At 42.5% G+C, this 25,989-nt stretch overlaps 2 protein-coding genes across 3 annotated transcripts in view; one reads left to right on the forward strand and one right to left on the reverse strand.

Moving 5' to 3' along the window:
* The window catches only part of LOC308225049 (netrin-4-like), a gene marked incomplete at both ends in the record, with an annotated part of 46,580 nt that extends 37,590 nt beyond the window's left edge, over positions 1-8,990 (forward strand). The window contains 5 exons of the mRNA XM_080625510.1: positions 4,873-5,086; positions 5,665-5,798; positions 7,043-7,111; positions 8,039-8,209; positions 8,854-8,990. Of these exons, the coding sequence (XP_080481636.1) occupies positions 4,873-5,086; positions 5,665-5,798; positions 7,043-7,111; positions 8,039-8,209; positions 8,854-8,990 (725 nt within the window). The remainder of the gene's footprint in view (positions 1-4,872; positions 5,087-5,664; positions 5,799-7,042; positions 7,112-8,038; positions 8,210-8,853) is intronic.
* An 8,340-nt stretch (positions 8,991-17,330) lies between these two features.
* On the reverse strand, positions 17,331-25,966 carry CHCHD4 (coiled-coil-helix-coiled-coil-helix domain containing 4). 2 transcript variants are annotated; one of them, XM_080625639.1, is made up of 3 exons: positions 25,717-25,966; positions 23,780-23,878; positions 17,331-18,378 (listed from the first exon to the last, which is right to left on the reverse strand). In XM_080625639.1, exons 1-3 carry the CDS (start codon positions 25,736-25,738, stop codon positions 18,083-18,085), a joined length of 417 nt encoding a protein of 138 aa, XP_080481765.1. In that variant the 5' UTR covers positions 25,739-25,966; the 3' UTR covers positions 17,331-18,082. The 2 variants fall into 2 exon arrangements, with proteins under 2 accessions (XP_080481765.1, XP_080481764.1); XM_080625638.1 differs by lacking the exon at positions 25,717-25,966 and adding an exon at positions 25,135-25,398.
* Between the last annotated feature and the right edge of the window lie 23 nt (positions 25,967-25,989).

Below are 25,989 nucleotides of genomic sequence, written 5' to 3' on the forward strand. Positions count from 1 at the left end.
CACCAACACAGACAGGCAGAATTGATTTTGTCAGAAGACTTGGCTTGATACAGGGAAGGTTTCACCTCCAGAACCATCATCAGCTCCTTATGCCTAGAGCTGGTATTAAGCCTTACACAGGATGTAAGATAGAGACCCTCTTCTCCATTGTTTTGGTTGCAGGCCCATTTCTCTCATACCTCAGCCAACTGATTCCACATAGAAGAGCTGCCACTTGTTGATTAGCATGTTTGTGAGGTTTGTGATTACGTGTAGTAATTCCAAGGCATCCTCTCACTTTGAGAAAACCACACTAACAGTGCCAGGCTAACAACACCAAATGAAAACCACCCACTGGGCAAGTGCTGAAAAGTAGTAATAAACTGCAAACAGCAGTCTGAATGGCTGATTATGGTGAGAGCAACCTGGTCGTCAGCTTCCCATTCTGAACTCGGAGGGGGAAATAAAGCCCTCAAAGGGAGATCAAAACTTGACCCTTGTGTACTGTAGATGCTGAGCTGAGAAAGGCAATGTGATGGAAAAGTTGAATGAAATGCTGTGCTAATCCCTTTGAGAAATCATGCTTGAAGAGTGCTCTGCCATCCAGAGCAAAGTCCAGGTTCAGCTGTGACATCCCCCTCAGGCTCCCAGAAAGTTAACAGGACACTGCCCAGGCCCAGATAGAGTCTTTAAGAGTTAGTCATCATAATGAACAGCATTCTCTTTTAATCACTGCTAGGAAAAGAGGGTTGTATAACAATTGGATGTCCTGGTGCTATCCAAACCACCCTTTGCTCACTCTCCAAAGACATTCCCCTTGGGGGGAAGAAAATATATCTGCTGAGATTTGACACCTAGGAGTGAATCTGCTATTCACTTTTATCTGCAGAGGTAGCCTGCCTGTTCCTAGGGGAATGAATGAGTTAGGTTGTGTGCAGAGCCTTGGTTTGACACTGCTTAGATCTGTATTAAAAGGAAAGCATCAAAGAGCCCCAGAGCAAGGCACACACCTGCCTGTTATTGGGGGTGATAACACAGGATTAAGTAGTTTGGATACAGACTTGTATGAAAGCTTTGACTTGGAAGCCTAATCATTTCCTAACCAATGGCTAGAAAAGCTGCTGTATCCTTGGCTCTTTCCTGTGGCTTATTTGGAGGCTTAAGGGATCCTTCTGAAATGGCACCATCTTTTGTACTCACCCTTTGCTTAGCTGAAAAAAAACAATGCAGGCATGTAGAGCCATTAAAAAGGGTCTCCAGAAAAACCAGCTTTATTTTACTCTAAGCACAAGGGTTGCAAATTAAAATGCCCCCAGATGCACACACACCCTGTGAAAAGCTCTGCTTCTCATCCTTTTCCTCCTGAGCAGGGGGAGTTGAACTTCTAATTGTAATATCACAAAGGCCTGATCATGTCTTGGTTCAAAGTCGTCCTTAATCAGCCCTGACCACACACACAGCTGTCTATCTCATTTCCTTCAGTTAAGAAACAACATTGGCTGAATCAATCCCCACATCTGACATGCTTTACAGACTGCCTGGATTTGGTCATATGCTCCAAAGATGCATGTCACATCCAAAAGGCTTGACTTGGTTTATCATTTTGCCTGTTCCTCATAAAATAGTCTATATCTATATCTTCTACAGTATTATCAGACAGAAACCTTGAAGTCCACTGAATTACTTGGAGCACTTGCTATTTTCCTATAGGTTTGAACCATACTGTGTTAACCCGTATTATGTTTAACACCTGTGTCTACTGACATGGGTAAGACAGCTGTGCTGAGGGCAGACAGTTTTACTGGCGACTTGAGTGGAAGCTGCTGTATGAATTATTCATTTCTCATTATTCCTTGTCTCCTTTTCTGCAGTAGTTTCTGACCAAACAAACTTAGTGTAGGAGTGAGACTAAAAGGCAAGAGGATGCTTTGTGATGCTTCATGCCTGATGGCCAGTGTTAAAGGACAATGATGAAATTGTTCATTGCGCTGCTGTCAAGGGGAGAACCCAAATAAACCAGCCAGCTCTGAGCCAGAACTGTCTGCACACCGTCCCTAACATAATTGATGATGCCTTTGACAAACAAGGCCATTGTCGTTTTGGCTGGTGTTTTGTTAGCCAGGAAGGCGGATGGAGAGAAAACCTAGGGTTTGCCAAGAGAAAAGCAGCAAAAATCAGCAGGGAAAGATGCTGCGTTGTCAAATATTGGGAAATGTAAAAGAGTGAGGTTTTGGAGACTCCTTTTTATGCTTCTTTGTGAGGTTTATCTGCAAATCTGATACTGTTAAACAGATAAAACCCAGTCAGCTGCAGCTGCCCCTTCAGCATGTGACATGTGGGCTCTTATTTTGGGAGTTACCTTAGCTGCACAACTGGGATTTTGGCTCTAATGCTCTGGAAGCCAGACAATGTACACACCCGAGCTGAAATGCTAAACAAACACAGACTGAGCAAAGCGTTTGCAAGTCACTTGTATAACTCATCTGGAAGTGGTGTGCGTTTATTGATTCAGCTTGCTCTCTGATCTACCAGGGGCTGCCCCAGTTTCTAACTGGGGAATATGCCCCATTGTTCAATCAGGACCATTAGTTTTCTTGAACTGTAGCTCCAAAATGAATAGAAAGGCTTTTCTTTCTACCTACCTCCTCCTCAGCTTCTGCCAATGCTGTCAGTCACTGTCCTGTAAGGTTTTTTCCTTAGGGATAGGATGGGAGAAGGTCTCATCTTCCTGAATCAGGGTGTAGTCTCTGTTGGTGATAGGTAGTCCAGTGATGCTGCTGATTTATCTATCTGTTCTGTGCCCTTAACTGATGAAACCTGAAAACCAGAAATAAGATGGGGATAAGGACAGACCCAGAAGATGCAGAAATAGAAGACACTTAAGGTGAAAACTCCACAAACAAATCCTACATATAGAGATATTACAGTGAAAACAGAAACCTGGATTCAAGCCAACCCAGATGTTGGCAACCTCTTCTTGCAGCTCAGACTGATCTGCAGTATAGGAAGCATTTCCCCTCCTTACTGCCAAATATATGACATCCCTGGTTTTGGATGACGGACAGAACTGTCCTGCCTTTTAGAGTGACACAGTCAGCCCTGCAAAAACCTGGGCAAAAAGAGTTCAAGTTGAGCAGCAACTTGCCCTTGAACCTGTCAGTGTTAGTGAGCACTTTACCCTCACCTGCCCTCCAGAAGAGAGAGCAAAGTGCCTGGGTTTGCTCCCAAAGCCAGGGCTGCTCTGTGGCAAACAGGCGAGCTGCTGCCATCCGCCAAGCAGCTCATTGTGCCGAGTACATTGCCCATGACAGCACGCTTGTTTTCTGCCCTTAGGCTATTGTGGCAGCGTCCCTTGAAAACAAGGGGCTGAGAGCTGTCTACAGCAGAGTGCAATAATAATAGTATTAAACCTATTGGCATAAAGAACACAGGGCATGGTGAAAAAATGCCTGTGGAGGAAGCAGATCATCAGAGAAATGCCCTTGAAACAAAATTGCTCACTCTTTTTCTTGTGCTATTTTCAAAGGGTGTTTTCTTGAGCATCAAATATGAGTTTGCAGATGAATCTGTCCCTGCTACACTTAATGCTCTTATTAGTCATATATTTGCCCCTTCCCTTTCGAAAACGATGTGTGTGGAATCAGTGTTCGTTTGGTCTCTTATCTGTGAGCTCATGAAGAAAAGTAGTTTGATTAGAAGCAATGATGGGCAAACTTCAAAAGCTTTGGAGCTCATGTTTGGTTCAGATAAGCATCCAAAAGGCTGGCCCATGATTCAAGCTATTCAAACACTTTGGGTGCCCAACATTTAACTGAAAATTTCTGTCAAAGCAGGTCTCAGCCACAAGATTTTTCTTTCTGCCCTCATCCAGATGGATGAAGCAGTGCTGTGTTTCCTTTCCAGCCTCTGCTACAAGCAAAAGCCAGGGCATGATGCTTTGTTAATACAAAAAGGAGCTGAAATCTAAAGGCTGGAGTTCAGCTCAGTTCTTATTTTATTCAAATTAACTTTTTTTCTGTATTACAAATGTATATTTTAAATTAATGTATTTGGATTTATGGTTCCCTCATTAAAAATGAATCTTAAATTAGGAGCCAGTGGTGATGGCTGTAGGTATCGGTTGATAATGTTATACTCTAAATAGCAGTTTTGTGACCTCTGTTCACACAAAAGGCAATAGCTGTCATTCTTTACCTTGTCCATGCTTGTGAATCTTTCTGCAAAACACTAAAAGTGAATCACCTGCAAACCCCTTTAAGAACAAACACACAGTGGAGGCTTCTTGCTCCTGCTTTAAAACCCTGGATGGTCAAGGTTTGTGCAATAGGGAAGAAGCGACTTTCACACATAAATGGGTCCCTGTGGTACTTGTTTTGCTGTGCTTAATGAGTTAGAAAAAAAAAATACAATGCAAATGTAGGCTGACAATGCAATGTTTACAGTTCTGACTGAGCAGAAGGCTCAGGGGAGACCTTACAACAGTCTTCAATATCTAATGGGGGCCAACAAGAAAGCTGGAGAGGGGCTTTTACTAAGGGCCTGTAGGGACAGGACCAGGGAATGGCTTTAACCTGCCAGAGGTGAGACTGAGATGAGCTCTTAGGCAGAAGCTCTTCCCTGTGAGGGTGCTGAGGCGCTGGCACAGGGTGCCCAGAGAAGCTGTGGCTGCCCCATCCCTGGCAGTGTTCAAGGCAAGGTTGGACACAGGGGCTTGGAGCAAGCTGCTCCAGTGGAAGGGGTCCCTGCCCGTGGCAGGGGTTGGAGCTGGATGAGCTTTAAGGTCCCTTCCAACTCTATCCCTTCTATGATAAGGAAGAGGGCACGACTTTATCAGCCTTGCAAAGGTGTCCCCCTGGCACACAATCTCAGTCACCTCTTACCCTGTCTCCACAGCCTGTGCTTGCCAGCCGATGGGTTCAGCCAACACAACCTTCAACAGGAGCTGGCGATGCCACCCCAAGACAGGATTCTGTTACTGCAAACCGGGAGTGGCGGGTCCCAAGTGCGATAGGTGCCTCATGGGCTACTGGGGCTTTGGAGAACACGGCTGCCGCCCTTGTGACTGCGCCAGAGACTGCGACCAGCACACCGGGAACTGCTTCGACGGGTAAAGAAGCCCTTCTTTGGGTTCATGTTGAGATGGGGCTCTGTGGAGTGAAACAAAGATTAGCTGAAACACTGCAGCAATGGAGGGGGTATAATCATTTGAAAAGGGCTGCAAATCACAAAGGGTTTCTTAGATTCCATTTGGCACTTTTAAGTCCTTTGTATTATCCAAGCAATCTTGAAATGATGACTTCTTGCAGTAGTAACAGGTGACTCCATGGAAATATATGGCTTTAAGCTATAATGGCTTTAAACTGACTGCAGTTTTGGGCCCTGAAGGTGCAGTAAGTTCCTAATGACTAAGTCACTAACATTGAGTTACTTAATTCAGTAAAAACGAGCAAACAGAAGCTAAACAGGCACAATACAGACTTTTAAAAGTGCTCAGCCAGCAGTGGTAAGGCCTAAATAAACCCCTAGATCTGTGGTATCTCTGAATGGCATGAAGTCTTGCTCCCATTTGCACTCTCAACATGAAGAAAGCAAGCTCATCTGTCTGAATACAGCCAAAAGCAGCAAACAGGGGCTTCCCACCCATCCTGTGTCCTAACCATGTTGTTTGGTTTATGTGCCCCCCAGCTATGACAATGAGCCATTCTTTAACATCCCCATCGGGGGCCGAATCCCTGACCTGGTGCAAACACCGGCCAACGAGAGCGAAGAGTGGAGATGGAATGACCATGAGCAAGGGTTTTCTGCACTGAGGCACCCAGGTACAGCCCAGAGTCCGGAACCTTTCGTAACTTCATTCAGTGCCAGTTCTTTCTCCTTTCTACCCTGACTTAAATTCTTCCACTCACCTCTAGCTTGTCTGTCCCCATCTGCAGACAACATTTGCTAATCTGAACTATAGAGGTTATCATAGAATCATAGAATAGTCAGGGTTGGAAAGGACCTTAAGATCATCCAGTTCCAACCCCCCTGCCATGGGCAGGGACACCTCACACTAAACCATGGCACCCAAGGCTCTGTCCAACCTGGCCTTGAACACCGCCAGGGATGGAACATTCACAACCTCCCTGGGCAACCCATTCCAGTGCCTCACCACCCTCTCAGTAAAGAATTTCTTCCTTAGATCCAATCTAAACTTCCCCTGTTTCAGTTTGAACCCGTTACCCCTTGTCCTGTCACTGCAGTCCCTAATGAAGAGTCCATCCCCAGCATCCTTGTAGGCCCCCTTCAGATACTGGAAGGCTGCTATGAGGTCTCCACGCAGCCTTCTCTTCTCCAGGCTGAACAGCCCCAACTTTCTCAGCCTGTCTCCATACAGGAGGTGCTCCAGTCCCTGATCATCCTCGTGGCCTCCTCTGGACTTGTTCCAACAGTTCCATGTCCTTTTTATGTTGAGGACACCAGAACTGCACACAATACTCCAAGTGAGGTCTCACGAGAGCAGAGCAGAGGGGCAGGATCACCTCCTTCGACCTGCTGGTCACGCTCCTCTTGGTGCAGCCCAGGATACGGTTGCTTTCTGGGCTGCAACACTGTTATTTTCCAAACCAACTTTATTATTCAGCTTTGGGTTTGGAAACTGGTAAGTCATGAGCAAGGTTGTGTGGAAAAATACTCTCTTTTCGCTGCTGAACTTCAAATGGTATTTGTAAACAGATGAGGCCAGCCATCGCTGAAATGCACCACTCTTGGGGTACACCTCTGTTTTACAACTGGACCTGATTCTTACAAATCTCTTTATTAGTATCAGTTTATCAACTGTATAATAGACCCCATGAGGGCTGCATTTTGCTCAACAGTACCTATCAGATTCCAGAACAATCACTGCATCATCTAACAGGAAACCGATTTGCAAACAACTGAGCTCACTCTCAAACGTACTCTGAATGTCCCTGCAGGCTATAGGAGCTATATCCATACAACTTTCTAACTGGGTATCGTTTGCTTTTCTCTCTCATGTCCTGGCTCTTCCTCAACCCTCTGCGCGTTATGGTTCTGCTGCTAGAAAAGTGTGTTTGTAAAGAAAAGGTGCTTGGAAGCGTCTCCGACTTCTGCCAAATGAAATACGCTTATGGTAAGTGAGTAGTAACATGTCCTCAAGGCATGATAATTTCACTGTGTTCTCCCTATGCATATTATTAGCTGACAGCTATGAAAAATGACAGAAGTGGCTAAGGCAGGAAATAAGAGGTAGGATTTCTTCTACCTTTTTTGACATGTCCGACTTCTGATCAGAACTGAATCAGGCTCCTTTCCACTCAGTCAGCTTCCCTCTCCACAGCAGCAGGAGGGCTGGAATTGGAACTCTACATCAAGAACGAATGATAAAAACCTCGCATCTAAACCATCATTGGTTTTGCACTGGTTATGCAGGTTTAAATGGCCATGCTTGTATACCAAGACAGTATTTAATAGTGTGTTTTATGATCACCTGGTTCATGCCATGACATGAAGCAAGAAAGCTCTAGCATCCAAAGGTTTGATGTGTTTGTGCCATGACACAGTACAGCCTGCTTGTGGGGCTAACCTAGATGACATTACCCTGCCAAAAGTTATGGGATCCTCTGAAATTAAAGGCACAGAAATTTATCACAGCAACCAGATGTTGGGCCACGAAACAAGAATGCAAGGTTCCTAACTGCAAAATATAAAGCCTGGAATCAGTGCACTTAAACCCAGGCTGTTACCTGCTGATCTGCTTTTTGCACCCTTCCTATGTGCACATACAAGGGCTTTTCTATGATTTCCAAGCGTTTGACATCAGCCCATTAAAAAGTAGCTGCTAAGTAGCATACTGAAAGGACCAGTTAACTACTTCAATAGAAAAATGTAGCTTTTCTTCTCCAGCTTTATTTAGAAGAACCATGACTGAAGTGCACAAGCATTGCAATACAGCTGCAGTGATTTTTTCATGTCTTCTTTCAAGGTGTTAAAGTTCTACCTTTTAGCAGTATAAACCAGAATTCATTGTTGGTCTCAATCTTGGTATGTTTTCTGGCAGTGATAAAGGCAAGAATCCTGTCGGCTCATGACAAAGGGACCCATGCAGAAGTTGTTGTGAAGGTGAAGAAGGTCCTGAAATCAGGCAAAGTGAAAATCGCTCGGAGCAACAGAAGCATTTACCCAGAATCCTGGACCAACAGGGGATGTACATGTCCCATTCTCAACCCTGGTAAGGACAAAATGCTTACCAGCTAATTTCCATCCGCTCTAAGCTGTGGTGATAATTCATTGTGAGCATGAGCTATGGCTACATTCCTCAATTTAATCTTCCCAATTGCTGCCCTTCTTGCAATAACAGCTTAGCCAGCTTCATCCTGGTTATGTATGTGCCATCTCATGTGTATGCACACTTTGGTGTGCATATATATTGTCAGTGCTGACTCCTGGCCACACAGGTTCAGTGTTGTCAGATGATTTATGCTCAGGAATTACAACTACACATTGATACAGCTCCAGTGGCCTGTATCATTTACAGATTCAACACCCCCCTGTACAGATGCCCAGGTTTGAATCTGATCTGTCTGACCTTTGTTTTAAGCCACTGTAACTCCGTGTGCTTCAGTAGCATTACTCTTGGCTTGTACAGGTAGGATGAGTGGCAAAATTCCATCTGAACAGATGTATTATATATGCTGGTGTTATATATGAAAATAGTAAGCCAGACTTCCTAGGTTATAACCATAAGATGTAGGTAGTAGGGCCTCAAAAAAGAGGCCAGATCCTTATGAAATAGAGAAATTCTGCAGTAAGTTCTGTTCTCTTCTATTTATTATTGACTGAAGTTTTCTCTCCCTTTTCATTTGTTTCAACCAGGTACTGACTATCTCATAGCAGGCCAGGAGGACTCTAGGACCAGCAAACTCCTTGTGAACATGAACAGCCTGGTGAAACCCTGGAAAGCACATTTGGGAAAACAAGTATCAGATATTCTCCGAACTGGATGCAAATAATTTCTGCTTCAGGAGTTGCAGAGCTGAACTTTGCCTCTTAGTAACACTGCAGTGAAAGGTGTAGTTAGCTCATGCGTTTCCATTCAGGATGCTCCTAGCTGAGGTGATGGAAGCAGACTTGCCATCCTGTCTCCTTTCACACACATAGGAAACTTGGGACGTGAGTCCTTTTCCCACAAAGGCACAGCCTTATCATACAACATTAACTAGTGCATCATACATAGGCTACAAGTCAGTTCTTAATTTAAGCCTGATTCCACACACCTAGAGAATCATTTTACAAGGCAAAACTAAAGATATGGATTAGTGTTACCATACTTCAGGTCAGAGTCTGGTGTCAATGTGTATAAGCTGCTTACACAGTGCATTCAGCACTTGGGTGTAGTTTTCTTTGTAAGTGACCACTAACAGGCAGCAATTTCTTTCAGCTTTGCCAGTGGCATGATACTAAACAGCACATCAAATAATACTTAAAGAGCTCAGATTGCTGTAACACCAGACTGCAATTGTGCCATTAGAACATGTTGTTTTCCAAAAGGCAATATTATCCCATGGCTGAAGAGGAACACACTAACACATGATTTCTCTTGGGACAAGGTCCTTTATAGATGTATACTGCTATCATCAATGCTTAGGGCTGCTGCAGAAACTAAACTTGGCTCAAACTTGATTCCAAATCCAACCCTTACTCTCTGAAGTCATTTTGCTCTTTGCTGTAGTGCTTTAGTTTGTAACACCACAAAGGTTTCACAGTGATTACCACTGAAAAGCCTTGATACTAGGAAAGAGCCAAAACACTTGAGGAAATAGCAGCTGCTCTAATGTTGGGATTGTGACACTACAAAAGCTGCAAGGCTGAAGCAGGAGGAGGCAAATGGACTGTGTATCAAATGAGGGAGCTACTGCCTCTGTGAGAGCATCCTGCCTGTTCAAACTGTGCTCGAGACCACTGGCGTTTGATTGCACTTAGTGCTTTCATTCTGCTTTATATCAGGTTAAGATACTGAAGCTTGGCTTCCCATTGCACCTGAGGATTATTTTTCCCTCCACAGAAGCACAGGAGTGCTAACATCTGCACTCTAGGTAAAAACACTTAGGTAAAAACAGTTCTGTTCTGCAAGAGCATCCTTTCTAACTCAATTTTACCCTATAGTCACGAAGAGGTAGCTGCTTGAGTCATTCCCTAACACTGTACTTTGAGGTAAGTGTAGTTTAAGACCTGCATCCCCAGTTGAAGGACTCACGATCAAATGAAGTTGGTTGGAGCACATTCCCTCTTCAAATAAAGCAGAAACCATGAGCCAGTCTGTTCTTTGAAGGGGGTTCCAGAGAAGCAGCATGTACACGTGCTACTTCTGCTATTCCTACTCTATGTCTGTAATGCTCTCAGGAGGTATCTGCTATCTTTATCCAGCACTGTCTGACTGGCACATGGAGTACCTAAAGAAAGCTAATACTAATGCAGGATGATCTCAGTCCCAGTCGACAGATTAGGCCATTGGTTTGTTCTCTTTATCACCAGCTGCTTTCACGCCATTTGCTGTGGTTTTCAGACTGGTTGAACAGCAGAAACCCCTCAGCTCATTTGGGAACGGATGACAGGCAGATACTTAGAGAATAAACCCCCTACTTTTTCCCCAGCAGTGCATAAACAGTGTTTCTGCCTCCTCCTTTCCCCTGACTTCCCCCTTCCTCCATTGCCATCGCTTTCCCTCTTTCACTTCATTATTTATTTGTTGTTACCGCAAGTGGTATCCAACAACGTGGCATCTCCAGAAGCCATTTAATTAATGCAATAAAACACTTTTTAACCAAGGAATCTGGTTTAATTTGCAATGTCAGCTTACAGAAGGTAAGAGTGTAGCAACTGCTTCCTTTACTGTCTCCAGAAATCATCTCAACACAAAGACTGAGCAGTTCTCTTTCAAATCTCAATAAAGATGTGGACATGAATTTACAGTCTGTTCTGAAGGGCCTCCAAGAATAAATGAAAATCAAGTGTAGGTTTAGAATGAAGTTAAGGAACACGCTTTTCAACAGAGGCCATGCTACCTGCAGGGGATCTTATTTAATGACGCTCATATTCCATTTTGGTTTATAGTCAGTACCACATTAAAGCAAACTCCCATATTCCACTCTTTGTGCCAGCTTGGTGATTTTGTGGGGAGGGTGAACATCTGCATAGATCCTTAATGCGGGTGAAAAGGTAATTTCTAACATGGTAATTTACAGGCATTTCTAGCTCCTGCTAGGGGAAATGCTGTTGAGAACAAGAAGATTGATACCCTGGTGTGTTCTTTTAGGGCCTTCTGTAACACAGTGATCAATGACTACCAACTGCAAACACTGTTGGATGCGAACAAGATAGTTGCTAATATATCCCACATTTCAGATATCATGACAGTAGGTGATGCACACACATGCTTTAGAGATAAGTTCAGCTAACTTTTTCTCCTGATTTCCCATTATTTTGAATCTCCAATTTACTTGCTGGTACCTGTATAGCTCAGTCACCTTCACTCCATTACTTAGAAACATTGCACATCTTGTTCCAGCTACTAGCTGGTGTTTAATGGCTTTGCCCTACAGAGTCGTGGGTATTCCATAAACATAGAATTTAATTCAAAAGTGATAAATGAAAGCACATTTGGATAAGCCAACACTGCAAGTTGGTTTTTTATCAACATCATTGTTTCTGCTGATCAGGTGTCTCTGCGTTCACAGAGAAGGCAAATGAAAGTTCCAGCCACCTTGTGCAATCTCTTTGTTCTGCAGTGCTATAACCCAGGTAGCCTGGCTGAAAGGAAGTATCTGAACAGAAATTAACTGCCTTGATCAAGCTACAACAGCTGTTGATTAAAGAAGAGATGGGAAAGTTGAAATTCATCACCATGAGAAGGAAAGAAATTGTTATCTTGAGTACTGGTACCTGAAATAAGGATGAGCGTGAGACAGTGCAAGACGACAACTGTCTTCCTAGTAGAAGCTGTTACGTATTCCTCAGGACAAGCAAACAAGGCTATACATAGCAAATTAAAAGAACTGCTATAGACAATATGATATTCCTGTACTAAACCCCAAATTGTTTTGTAGGCCTGGGTACAACATCACCCACCTTGTGATCCCCATTGTGACTGTGTGTCTTGGGTGGTACAATAATATAGAGAATACTAACATGGAGAGAAGAATGCATTTGCCCAATACAGAAGTGGCTGAATCTCTTCTTTGAGTACATCTAAAGTGAGACCTGTCTTTAAATTGGCCACATGAACGTGCCTATAGCACCCAAACAGTCAAGGTGCCTCACAAGCGGTAGCAATCACATACCAAACAGTGGCAAATCCTTCCTAAGGATGAAATAAAACCCTTTACCCACAAACAAAAAGGAGTCTGAAAAGCTGTGGATAATTTGTAATAGCACTGGTGATTGAAGCAGAAGCATGCGTAACTTTCCACAGATAGCAGCAAATCCAGGAGTGCTGGGGGTCAAAGCAGCTCTCTGGAGCACGTGTATCCATGAATGTTTCTCCAGCTCTGCTCTTGGCAAGCAGCTAAGGAGCAAACTGTACCTACACACAACCTTTGTGCACTGCTGTTCTGAGGGTGGCTCCCTGCTATGAAGAGTAAGTTTTCTCTGCAGCATTTACCATGTCTCTCAGTTTTTCCATGCTGCTTGATGTAAGCTTTCTCTAATTGAGATAACTCACAAGATGTGCTCCATCACGTCCCCAGGCCTGAAAAGTGTGTTGTTATGTGTTGTAGCCCTTTTTTTGTACTTGAAACTTCCATTAAAAATACTCAGACACTTATCGTGATGTGAGGTTTGGGATCTATTTTTAAGCTTTTAAACCATGCAACCCTCAAATCACATACACATTAATTCTTTTTAAGTTACTAAACGACAAATATTCCGAACAGCAGGTTTTTGCTTTGACAGTGTTGGCACAGTCAGGCAAACGGGGAAAAGCATTTAGCTAATAAGGCAACCAGGATACACGTTTAATTTACGTAGCTGGCATGTTAATTCAGTAACTGATCAAAACCCAGTCCTGCAAGGTCTTGTATGTAGGTGCTTAATTCCCATAAGAAATATACATATGAAGTTTTACTGATCTGAGATCTAATGAGGTCTAAAAGGCACTTAACAGGTCCTAAAACTACTCCTTTACACAGAGGTGACAAAGGATTGTGGCATGAAAATAGCAATGTGTGACAAGTACCTATAAATGCTCAAGACTTAGGTAGATAGAAGTGTGCTCAAATCAGTCTCCCTACCCTAATGTGACTGGCTGTAGGGGAAAAGGCAGCAAGGCTAGAACTGAGAAGGGAACAAAAGAGAAAACAAAAGAACAGGGTGGAGGAAGCAACACTCTCATAACAGTAAGGAAAAGCTTAGAAACCACAGATGTAGAAATCACCCAACCCCTCTCCCTTAAAGCACCCTATAAAGGGAACGAGCACATTAGAAGATGCTTTCACCCTTTCACTTCTTTAGGAGGGATGAGGAACTTGCCACATCCAGAAACAAATAAATCAACAAATAAATCACATTGGGTACAACAAACCCTGGGTCCAGGAACCCTGCACAGCACTGTGCCACATCTGGGTTAATCTGCAATGTGCAATCACCGCAGAGCTTCCTGTGCTCTTTGTTTTGGCTGTGGCAGTTCATGAGCTGTCTGCTCACGCATACAGCAACACCCATGAGCAATAAGCTATTTGAAAAAAGACCTCCAAGAACAACAATATTTCTTCTTGGTTTAGAGATTGATACAGGGGGCTTGATATAAGAAACGCTAGCACCTGGAAGTCTGTGGAATTTAGGGGTCCCACTAAACATGGATTGTCTTCTACATCCTCCTTATCAGTTAACCATTCTTCTCCTTCTCCTCACCACATCTACTATTCCTTCTCATTCTTCTCTACTTATCAGTTAATCCAAAGACAGACAGATATGGCTGGTTCCAGCTACTTGTGTAATCACTGGGGCATCCAGATGTGACAAAGGTGAAAAGTTTAAGAAGAGGAAGACTCGTTTACTTCATCTTGAAGACCCCTGCCCACAAGAGGAAGACTCATTTACTTCATCCTGAGACCCTCACCCATGACCACGGGGAGGCACTGCGCATGTGCAAAGGACTTTTTAGCTCATTATAATACGAAGCGGGGATAGATCATGAATATGTATAGGCGTGTAACTTTGGAGGATAAATGTAGCGGGAAACGACACTGAGGTGTGCATACTTTGGAGGAGCGATCCGGATGCACCTCAGCGCTGAATAAAAGCATACCTACTTTACAACTTTTACGAGTTGTGGAGTCTCTCCGCGTATCACGATCACCCCACCATTCAGGCCCTGGCTGCTGGCTATAGCTTATGCAAAGGACATGGAATTCACTGTATTTGAGAGATAGATACACCCTGCCGCTTCTCCTATGCTCAGCTACAGATCCCTATCTTGAACTAGAGTTCTCATCATCCTACCCTATGCAGTCACCACTCACACTCTCAAGTTCTCAGCATCACTACCAGAACATCAGCTCCAGAGCAGTTAAAAGGAGTTGAAAAACAACTGCAGGCTGGTGCTGTGCAACAAAATGAAGTCATGTCCAGTGATCAGAGCTGGCTGAGAATAAATGACAAAGTGCTGGTAGCTTCTCTACATTGCCCCTCACTAAGTAGAATTTTAATGAGAAGTAAAACAAGAGTCCAAGAAGCAAATAATATCCTTTTTTCTCTTCCCGAGGAATAAGAAAGTAGGCTCTACCTATTGAGGTAACAACTCTCCTCAAAGAGATTCATTGACGTGATCAGATAAGTGCCTCAGATGAACTGGAGACATCACTGTGAGGTTTAACAAGGACGTGCTCAGTGAGGACTGCATAGGACGTAGATCTTGTTTCCAACACAGCCCTGCCAGATCTCCAGATCTAATGATCCTCAGAATGAACTGCAAGATAAGCATCTCCCTCCAGACACTGTTGTGTACATCATTCCTGCTGCAGGGAAGAAGGAAAAATAAAAGGTCATTTTCACACCTGAAGCAAGGTCCTATCTCTAGGAAACTTACTAAGCACAGGTTAGGTCTTTGAAATGCAGGTAGGCTGTACTGCAGAGAAAAGCAGAAATCAGTAACTTTTAAACACATTCTGAAACGTAACTTCACCTAATTTTAACCACTTCTCAGTAGTTAACTATATTTTTGGATATATTTTATGTTAAAAGAGACAAGCTTTATAGGCAATGTTTATTTGCATCAGGAGATGTGACATGCTCCATGGAGTCAAGTTTGAGTTGACTGCAGGAGCAACTCCATCCTAACAAAGCAGTTATTAGAAGCACAGATGAATTTGTGGCCTGCATCACACAGGGGTTCCAGCCAGGTGAGAACAGTTCTACCCAGCCTTCAAAACCAGAGCTTGTTTCACCACTGCATCAACTCCAAGTTGCAGGGTATCCAACAACTGAAGAATTGATTAAAACCTACAATACTTCAGTTTTCCAAGTAATACTGAACAAGGCAGTGTCTTAGGAGCAATGATGAAAGCCTGTAGGACAAATCCAATCAAACCCACCTCTTTTTACTGTTGAGCTACATTCTAATTCCTATGCTTCCACTGAAGTGCAAGCCATACTACATGGTTGTCATGAACTCAAATCCAGAAGGAAGTCTGACTGCATTTTACTTAAATGCAGCAAAATATAAATTCCATGGCAGGAAGTGCACTGTAAGCACTAAACCAGAAAACATAAGGGACTGGACTCTGTCTCTCAACATGCAGCTCTAATTCCATGTCAAGTACATCTACCTTACTATTTAAAGTTTCTAATGGTAGGGACTTCCTTTCTCAAAACACCTCCAACACATTACTTAGTGTTTTGCAACTTCTGAGGTAAAGCCCTTACACATATTCCCTATTTACACAACAGGTTACCCTCAGCAGAATCAGAAAGAAGCAACTCCATCCTAAACACACCTTCAAATACATTACACTATATGCTGCAGGTTCTCTCTGGCAGTATTAGGGTCAGGTCCTGAGCTACTCTGGATCAGGATTCTTGCATTTTGTTTTCTACTGATGCTAGAAATAGGGGCTAAATCCCAAACCTGCAGAGCATTGAGGCAACGTGGGAAAGAAAAGCACAGCAGGAAAAAATAGGAGGCAAACAGTTCTTAGAACAGAGCACCCCTTCACAAACACCATTTCCATCTGAACAGTCAGAAGCTTGAGTGCACGTGATGTGTTTTTATTTGGTGCCCAGTGTTTATCTGATTGCCTGAGATTCCATTTTCATGGTCCAATTGCCTGAGTGCCAAGGTTTATCGCTGCTGCTTTTGTGCCCATTTACTCAGGTTAACTTGGCATTTGCCTTCCTACACCTGAAAGAGTCACACTGAGAAGCTGTGTCACACTTTTCTCTTTTAAAAGCATAGAGGTGCTGAGAGTACCTGCTCTCCATGCCCTTGGATTTGAGTAGCTGTCAGCCACTTTATTTCCTACAGGCTTTTTTGAGGCTCCAGCAGCTGCACTGAGACATGAACAGCTCAAACACACTGTAAAATTAACAGAAGTTGCCCTCAAATATTCAGAAGCATCATCACTAACACTGAAATAACTTGTGCAAACAAGATACCAAAATATTATACGGAAGCAGTGCTGCTGAGCACCCAAGACTGCTGCTCAGAGACAAGCAAGTGTTCAAACATTACTAGACTTATTGGGCTGCATTATTGCCACTATAACTTTATGCTTTGGTTAAGTTAACCAAACACATGAAAGAGGCAAAAAACCAACCAAACCAACCAGCCAGCATGCAGTGAAGTTAACTGAAGCTGATTTGTTCCCTAATACAATTCTCACAGCCTACATTTTGCTAGAAAGGAACAATGTAGCATTCCCTTATCCACAGGTATTAAACTACAGTGAATTACTATTAAATTACTTATACCTGCAAAGTAATTTTCAAGTATTTAATAGCTATTCAGGCCTTCTGTAGTGCTGGTTCAGGATCCAGTCTACAGGTACTGAAAATTCTGTTTTTCATGCCTTCCTGCCTGAGGCTGGGGAGAAAAGAATGGGACAAGAATGAAAACCTGACAAGCTGAAGCAACCGAGTTTCACAACCCACAAACTGATTCAAAGCCTGCTTACAATGCAGAAGAGTTATTTCAAACCCAAGCAGTGTTAAAGAAACACACCACAAAAACACAGGAGCTTTCACAGTGAAGGTAAAAAGTATTTGCTTTTTAATATGCACTTCAGTCACAGTATCTGTTTTGAGATCATTACACCAGGTAACCTTTTCATTGTATTCTCAACATATTTTACAAGACCTTGTCTATACACTGAAGGAGCAGATGCTAACCTCAGGAACTCAACAACCTGTGTTTTCAGAGCGAAAATAAAGCCAGTGATCAACATTCTTTCCATCCATCTTTAGCAATGGTTGCTCAACACACCACTGTTAAATATGTAAACCCCATCACAATTAGCAAATGAAATTAAAGGAGAGATGCATTTCAACATCCTTGTTCTGGCGTCCTTACCTGATGCCAGTAGGAAAATGCAATCAAAGTCTACTAAAACCATTTGAAGTTATTTTACAAACTGGATTTAGGCAGTTTTCAATTTTCTGTATCATTCTGGCAAACCCCAAAAATCTTTAAGGAAAAACAATCCTTTAATGCCACTTGTATTAATAGAATAGAACACATTAAAAAGAGCATCTACAGATCAGAGCATACTGAAATGAAAACAGACCTGGTGTGCTAGTGGAATTTCAGTTGAAAGCTATATATTTAAAGACATGACTCAAGTCAAAACTCAAGGAAAACTTGAGGGTTAAACCAGGTGTTAAGGTATTAACTGTGCGATAGTAAGTTACACAGTACACACACATACTTGTTTTTGCAGTATTTATTTGCAAGACTGTAGAACTGAGATTCCTCCTTCAGCAATAAATTATTTGCTATGATACAGTGTCTAAGACAATGGTGAGACATTTCTTGACGACTCAGAAGACAAACATACTGCAAAAGTCCATATCTCTGAAAATGAGAAACGGAGACAACAGCCTCCTTGCATCTTCATTAGCTAGATCCCTTCTCCTCTTTGTCAGCAGCAGCCTCCATAGAAGCAGCTTCCAAATCTTTGCTTGACTTCTCTTTCTCTTCAGTTTCATCCTCTTGAGGGTAAAGATCTGGGTATTTTTGCATGCATTCCTGCATGGCACGGAACTGGTCCACACAGTCTGATCCCTTTATTTCTTCTGTGCTATAGTGGAAACAAGAGAAGGCTGACTTGAACTGTTCCCCACAGGGACCACTAGCCATTCCACCCAGGCACGGGCAATTCCAATTGATATCTCCATTGGGCAATATCAATCCTGAACAAACAAGAGAGAAAAGAAGTTAAAGCTCCTTCCAAAAATGGATTTCATTCAGTGAAAGCTGCTAAAGTACAGGTGTAAGCAGAACTACTCACAATGCTCTATTAGGTGCTAAACACCTTCCACTTCCTGGCCAGGCTTTCTATCTCTGATCTGCATGATCCTTTACTGGGCACCAGTGAGATCAGTTCTATATCCATGCCTGAGTTCAGTCTTTCTCCCTGGACTACAATCACTGAGAATATTTTAAGTAAACTTCAAAACAGATTGAAGTCAAGACAATCCACTTGCCAGACTCCACCAGGGGAACAAGCAAGCCTTAAAATCGTGTCATATAAGTTATAAGAAATTAATTCCAGTATTAAGAGTAGAATTCTTTTAAATCAAGTTGGATGGATGCAGTTTCCTTCTTGTTTTAAATGAACTCCAGAATATTAACCCACAGCTTCAGTGTTGATCAGTCTCCTTTCCAATACTGAAAGTAACAGCCTCCTTAGCATGATTTAGTCAACTACAGTAATACTGTCATTTTTGATAGATCATGCTTTATTCGGCAAGATAAAACACTGTAAAAAACACTGTACAGAGATGTCCCTAGTTCAGTGTATATGGCATCTTCAGTGGCCTGGAGGAAAAGCAGGACTACTGGGGAGAGGGAGATGACTGGCTCCTGCCAGATTCCTTTACATCATCCTGACATAAAGGATGACATAAAGTAGAAAGATGTTGGTCATACAATGTTTAAGAAACACAGCTTGCTTGGTAAACTTGATTCCTATATTCCTCCTCACTAACATCACCAGTCATTTTAAACAGTCATTTTTCTAATACTACAGAAAGAAAAAAGTACATGAGGAGTTGTGAGATGTTCCTGAAGACACCACAGCAATGGAGTTACATGTAAAATAATTTTCTTCAAATATATTGTTCCTTTTGGAATCAGAACTGCCTTCTAAGCATGTGAATTAACAACAATGTAAGAGTTACGCCATAAACAATATATTCCTGCATATCATATGACATTGATTTGCACCTATTTGATCACAGAAATAGCATCAGTTTTGGAAACCCTGCTTTAAAAAAATAAAACAAAACCACAACGAATAAGACAAGAATTTCCTCATTGGTAAACACAGGAGCAAGCACGCTTCAATGGCAAAAAACCCCGTTCATATCATAGCGGATGAAGACTTGCATTAGCAATCAACTGCTGACATCACACTTCATCTCTCTTAGCTCCTGCAATCTGTTAATATTACAGATAAAGGCAGAAACAGCTGCATTTATGTCAACACTTGTCTTTGTTCTTGCTGTAATGAAATCCCACTGTTCTGAGAAAGTTTCTTCCCCGTTTTGTGACAAACATCCCAATAACAAGTTCATCTGCCAAGGATTCACAATGTAAGATAACAGACACACAGGGAAGCAGGATTGAAAGTGACATCATCAGTCAGAGAGAGTCCTGCACATCTGACCATTCATCAGGTTCTTTCTTAAAAGAATTAGGGCTTTGCTTCATCAGTCCTCTGGGGAACCGGTTTCAAAACTGTCTCCAAAATAAGATGCCAGGAACAAGTGTGGAAACACAGAGAAGGGAAAGGACAGCAACAACCTGTGTTCGTGATGCAATTCCACAAGCACTTTTAGCCAACTCTCCTTTATTATCTCTAATAATAAAAATAACTTTCAATGCATAAAGCTCACCAGTGCCTTCTTCATGGAAGACTAATAAAATAAGAAATTATTTAACTGATGGGAGCAAAGATCTCAATGAAAACAAGAGCCCTTTAACATTTAAATTCTTCCATGGGCAGCACAAGAGACCAGAAACAAGCTCTACAGTGAGAATGCTGTTTCAAATCGCTGCAAATGAATTCTTAACTCATTTCCATCAGCCACAGCTGTTAAAGAGACACATACAATGAACTCTGAGACACACTGCAATATGGAATGCTAACTTTGTCTGCCTTCCCATTCCATGTGGTTTCACTTCCTTCAGTGTTTTTGGCTTAGTATAAGCCATTACGATTTTGCCTACCAAAATCTTGTAACTTATTTGTTTTTCTCTGTCAATGTCCTAACTGTTAGAAATAAACAAGAATACTATACAACTTTATTTTCTCCCAAAGGAAACAGAGTAGAAGTTTTCCCAAATCATCTTCTAACTAAACTGCTCAAAGACTTGTCTATTAATGCCTGAAGCAAAATGAAAACTAGCCAAAAAATCCAAACTACACATTTATCTTAAGTATGAAAAAGGTCCCTATAAAAACCCCAAAACCTCACATAAAAGTTTTAGCTGTATTATAAAAAATACTATAGAATAAATATATAAAACATCTATAGGTATCTATAAATGTAGATATAAAATATCTATACAATAAAACTGTTCTTCCTCAGATATGACTGGTCTGTGTATAGCACAGCAAAAAAGATGAAAAGAGTCATTAGAGTTAATTAGGCCACAAAAGTTGAAGACTGGAAACCAACTCTTCTAATCAAAGCAGAAGTTAAATCAGAAAAGCCTGCACGCTGCTTTATGTGCAAATAAAGCAATATTTATTTTTTAATATGGGAAGCAGAGCCCTTCCCATTTGCTTTTGGATAAAAATCACATGAGCTTCTGCACCTCAACGTATTCCAAAGCGTTTTGCCCATATGTCTTTCCTGCCCACAAATTTCACGCACACTAAATGCAACACTGTGATATGTCAGTTGTTTCTGATTTGATCTGATGCACTGCAGCCTGAGACTATTCAAGTAAGAAGTTTTCAGATAATCCTTAAAACATGGCAGTAGCTCACCAAATGCTAAGGAGGAAAAAACGAAACCAAAAACCTCTCAACTTTCACAGAGTTTCTCATTTTAAATCATACAGACACACACTGCCACTGCAAGGTGTCCCTGACATAACTAGCTTCTGGCTTTCTGTTTTCTTCCCCGCTTTATAAAATTTAAGAAGCAAGTGATCTAACATGCAGTAAATACAAGATTGCTAGGAAAACCCCCACCACCCCCCCTCCTCACCATGGCTTTTACACATCCAGCAAAATACACGTAAGAGGAATCAATTAATATGACATTTAAACAAGGAGGAAGTGGCTCTTTTAACTTAAGACTAGTTTCTTATCAAAATACATGGCACAAGACTATATACCTGGGGTATACAAACAAGAGGTGGGGTGTGAGACAGAAGGAAGATGATCTCCCCTTTAGAGGTAGCAAGAGAATTGTTTTCTATGTTCACATTCCAAACCTTTATAGTAGGTCTCTATTATGGTAAACCTGAGATGGGCACCCTTCCCTTTCCTCTTAGAAGACAGTTTCAAAAATAGATGCTTAGTTATAGGACCAATACGCATCTACATGCTGTTGCTAGAGAGACACCTTCTACTAACAGAATATTTAATTACTACCAAAGACCATGAATGAGTATAAGGGAGAAGACAAGTGAACTTTAAACAACCACAATACAGACTGCATACATGAATTTACTTCACTAAACAAGAAGCTACTTTGTTTAGCTGTACACCACAAAAGGTGACTTAACAGCTCAGTGAATGCTAAAGTATCCAAGGGTTTGCTCTCCAGATGTGATATTTAGAAAAAGTATCTTCCTTTGCTTTATTTTGCAAACAGTTTCCAGTTTTTCCAAAGGAAACAGAAAGCTACAGGCCACAGAAAAGGAGGAGGGGGAACTTAACTCCACCATCTGATCATTAGAGGCTGTTAACTCTTCACTCAACAGACCAGTCATGGATTTTCCATTTGCCCGAGTCAGGAGCTAACTCTTCCAGGTAGCAAACTGCCAGGAAAAAAGCTCTTAAAAGTGAGCTCTTCTTAGACACTGCTTTCTACCTAAGTGCAAACTACTTTATACAAATCATTTGTCAGTTTCACCTTCTATCCTGGTCAAGGCAGTAACAGATATAAGTGCCACATAAGATTTTATTGCCTGTAGAAGTCTCTGTTTGAAATCCTTAGGGGCTGAAGCCCCATTCCTGTGGGGAAAACAAGGACAAATCCCAAAGCATAAACTGTTTCCACCAAAGAGGCAGTTCGGGTGTTGGGTCTTCGCCAGTGAAACAATCTACCTGACAATACACAGTAGAAGAATTCCTGATAGATACTAAACTGCAGTTTTAAAACACCTTTCTGAAATTCTCTCATTGTGCTCATCTGGATCACTATAAAACAGAATGGAGTCATCACTGCTGACAAGCAAAACTTTGATATATCATCATAAAAACCTGACTACATACAGTTGCAACGTAGCCAAAAGAGGCAGCTAAATGCAAAAATCACTTCAACACAAACCTATGTATGAAAAACAGTTATTTTAATGACATAGGAGGATATGATTCTAATTAAACTACTAACAAAACGACCTTGTGTGCTCCAGCTGCTGAACTGTGCTTGAACACTGCCCTCTAAAGGTCTTCACACAAAGTGAAGAGGCTAAAACACCTCTAAGCGATAATGGCATCTAGAAAATAACCCAATTCACAGATGTTCATGACAATTTATTAACTTGGGGCAAAGTTTATTTAAATCATCATGATAGGAAGATTATTTCGTTTATCCATTAGAAGCAACCAAAAATGTTCTGTGCAATCAGAACATTACAAGTCTTGACCTCAGAAACACTCTGCTCTCCTAAATCTCCAATAGCCAGTTAGATCTATTTCACAGCAGAACTGCAATTTTCACTGAAAACTTTAACTTGCATCTTTTCAAGGCAAGATGGCTACAGTTGAAAACAGAATAATTTGAACTTACCTGTCATGTGCCATTGAAAGATATTACTATGAATTATTGATTACATTGCTACTAGTATAGTACAGGATTAGTCAGTTATAATTTCAGCTATGATTTATATTAAATTGGATATTGACAGGTCACCAAATCAGGCAATTCCAGCTGCACACAGGCAGGTGAGCAACTCACATCAATGACAGTGGTATGTAACTTACTTCAGCGCCTCTGAAAACTGTATTTTCTCATTTAGAAAGTGAAAAACAACCATAATTTTCACTGGTTAAGCTGTAACTTCACTAATAAAAGAAGGGAAAGAAAAGTGGGTATCTCTGGCTAGTAACCAAAATTATCAGGCATTCACTGACACATTTGAACAGACTACTTTGAAAGATTATTAAAAGTTAGGGAAAAAACACACCACCGTAAGGAAAACATGCAATTTGTGAGATGTTAATTTGGAAGTTAAAACTGCTAAGAGTTTGGGTGTTTATCTACTGAATAACCAGCTGCCCTCAGTTTTTAAAAATGAATGATTTGTTCCTGCTTCATACAAGGGTGGCTTTCTGTTGTTCTTGGTTAAGAGTGGTAGTATATATGTGATGTATCACTCCTCACTTCCATTCTTCTGCTTACTACTGACCTTGCTCTTCATAAGGGTCATCTGGGTCATCTGCAACCAGCTCAGCACTGCTCGGTGTCTCATGGTCCTCCTTGGTAGCAAATATGATTCTGTCTTTTCCTGCCATATGGGAGACAACAGGTAAAAGTTCAGAGAAAGCTGATGCAGGAGAAGTCACTTACTAAGCTGCTAACACCACAAGGTAATGAGATATTCAGCAAGATGCATTAATGTTAACAGTGAATTAATCCTGTTGTACTTATCATTCACCTTCAATTAGAACAGCTGTTGGTTCATACACAGCTGACATTCTACTCTTCTAAAGCTCCAGCTTTCACAGCAACGCACTGTAATGGCTGCAGATCACAGTGCAGTTCATTGAACTGTGAAGCTAAAAAGTCAAAACAAACTCAAACTACTCCATTACCAGCACTAACCCAGATGAAGGGGAAAGGAAAAAGAAAACTACACTAAAGTGTTCTATGGGATACTTACTGATAACAGTGCTCTACATTAAAGACTGGTGTAATATTTTACAGTAATTATCTGACTTAAACACTGAAAAGCACCATAATGGTGTGGAACCAACTATAGTGAAAGGTGCTGTGAACATTATCAAGGGCAGAAACCCAGGACAGCACCTTCCTGCTTCTGTGCCACTCTTTATTTAACAAAGCTCTGTAGTTGGGTGGGGGGAGGCTTTTCTAACTACTATAAGCACTCCGAGGCAGATCCAAGAAGAAAACAACAGCCAGATGAAACTCTTCTGAATGCACAACCTAGTATTCATTGAATGGAAAGTAAACGGTAAGTTCCCCAAGAACTTCCTTCTGTTCTCCAAGTTCATAAGGCCACAACAATGACTTGGCATATTAGAAACTAGTGTCTTTTTGCCCCTCAATGCGACTTCAACCAGCTCATGTTCAGTAACTCCTCATTTAAATACGTCAGAGAAGCAGATAAACCTAAGCCTCTTTTAACAGAGCAGTTTTCTGTCAGTTCTGCATTGTATAGTTAATGTAAAATGTCCAGTCATTTCTTACATAGAAGGAACTAGAAATATACAAACTCTAAACCCTTTCACTGAGCTTTGTAGGCAACTTACAGACCTTGTAAAGATCCAAGATGTTAAAATAAGTAAGCTAACAATAAAGCAAATGGGCCCATAGGTTACGACTTCCTCACCACAGTCTATAATCAGCATTCGATGTGCCAAAGTTTATAAATGAAAAAACGGCCTTTAGAACTATACAGTGGCTTTTTTACAGATTGAAACTTCACATTTAGTCACTTCACATTGCTTAACGGGAGGTGAGTATCCCACAGGTTATGAAGTGGTCAAGCCTCTTAAACACCACAACTATGCAGTATAATACCTTGTACAATACAAACACATAAAGCTCGCACTCTGCTCATCCTGTCCATCTACCGCGTTTCCCCTGAACAGGTAAAAAACCACCTTTGGCCACTTCAGCTGATAGAAACCCAGCCCTACGAGAGGGTGCTCCGGGACAGGGAGTCACCGCACCACAAAGCTGCCGAGCTAAAACGGGAGCCCGCAGGCGCAACCCGCTCAGCTCCGGCCGCTCGCCGGGGATGCTTCAACACCCGCTGCAGGGCGGCACTTCCTCCACAGAGCCGGTGCGAGGACCCGCAACCAGGGCACAGGCCGGCCCGGGGGACGGCGGCGACCCTCAGCGCTCCCGCCTCACGGGCAACCGCCCGCCGCGGCTTCCCGCCCGCCTCGAGGAGAAAGGTCGGGACAGGGGAGGCGAGGCGGCTCCCCCGCCGCCATACACTGGCACTTTCACGCCTTTTCCTCCCTCAGGCTGTGCCTTCCCTTCGCGGGCTGAGGTGGACCCGCCTCGTCCCCATCTTCCCCCCGGGCCGCCTGAGGGTGAGCCCGCCCGGCCTGTCCCGTGCCGGCAGTGTGACATTGGGAGGACACCCGGGCGCACCTTCTTGCCTGCAGTAGGACATGGCGGAGCCGTGCGGTACCTTCCCCGCAGCGCGCACGCAGACTCGTCCCGCCGGCCTCCACCGCTCCCTCCGCTACCACTGACCGCCACAGCAACGGGCAGCGGCGCGCTGCTCCACGCTATGACCTCCCGCCTCCGGAAGCACCTTCCCTGCCCGCCGGCGGCCGCTGACGCACCTCCTGCCGACCGCAACCCGAGAGCCGGGGAGGAGTGAGAGCAACTGCTCCGGCGGCCGGGCTGTGGCGCTGGACT

This window comes from Psittacula echo, assembly GCF_963264785.1.
Source record: "Psittacula echo genome assembly, chromosome: 9".
Taxonomy (NCBI): Eukaryota; Metazoa; Chordata; class Aves; order Psittaciformes; family Psittacidae; genus Psittacula; species Psittacula echo.

Excerpts from the sequence above, each read along its gene's own strand:
- CHCHD4 (XM_080625638.1), bottom strand. The coding sequence starts at position 25,183 with ATGGACAGGATGAGCAGAGTGCGAGCTTTATGTGTTTGTATTGTACAA. Across the intron at positions 23,879-25,134 it reads ATGTGTTTGTATTGTACAAG|GAAAAGACAGAATCATATTT; the intron begins GTATTATACTGC and ends CCCATATGGCAG. Across the intron at positions 18,379-23,779 it reads TGACCCTTATGAAGAGCAAG|GATTGATATTGCCCAATGGA; the intron begins GTCAGTAGTAAG and ends TTGTTTGTTCAG.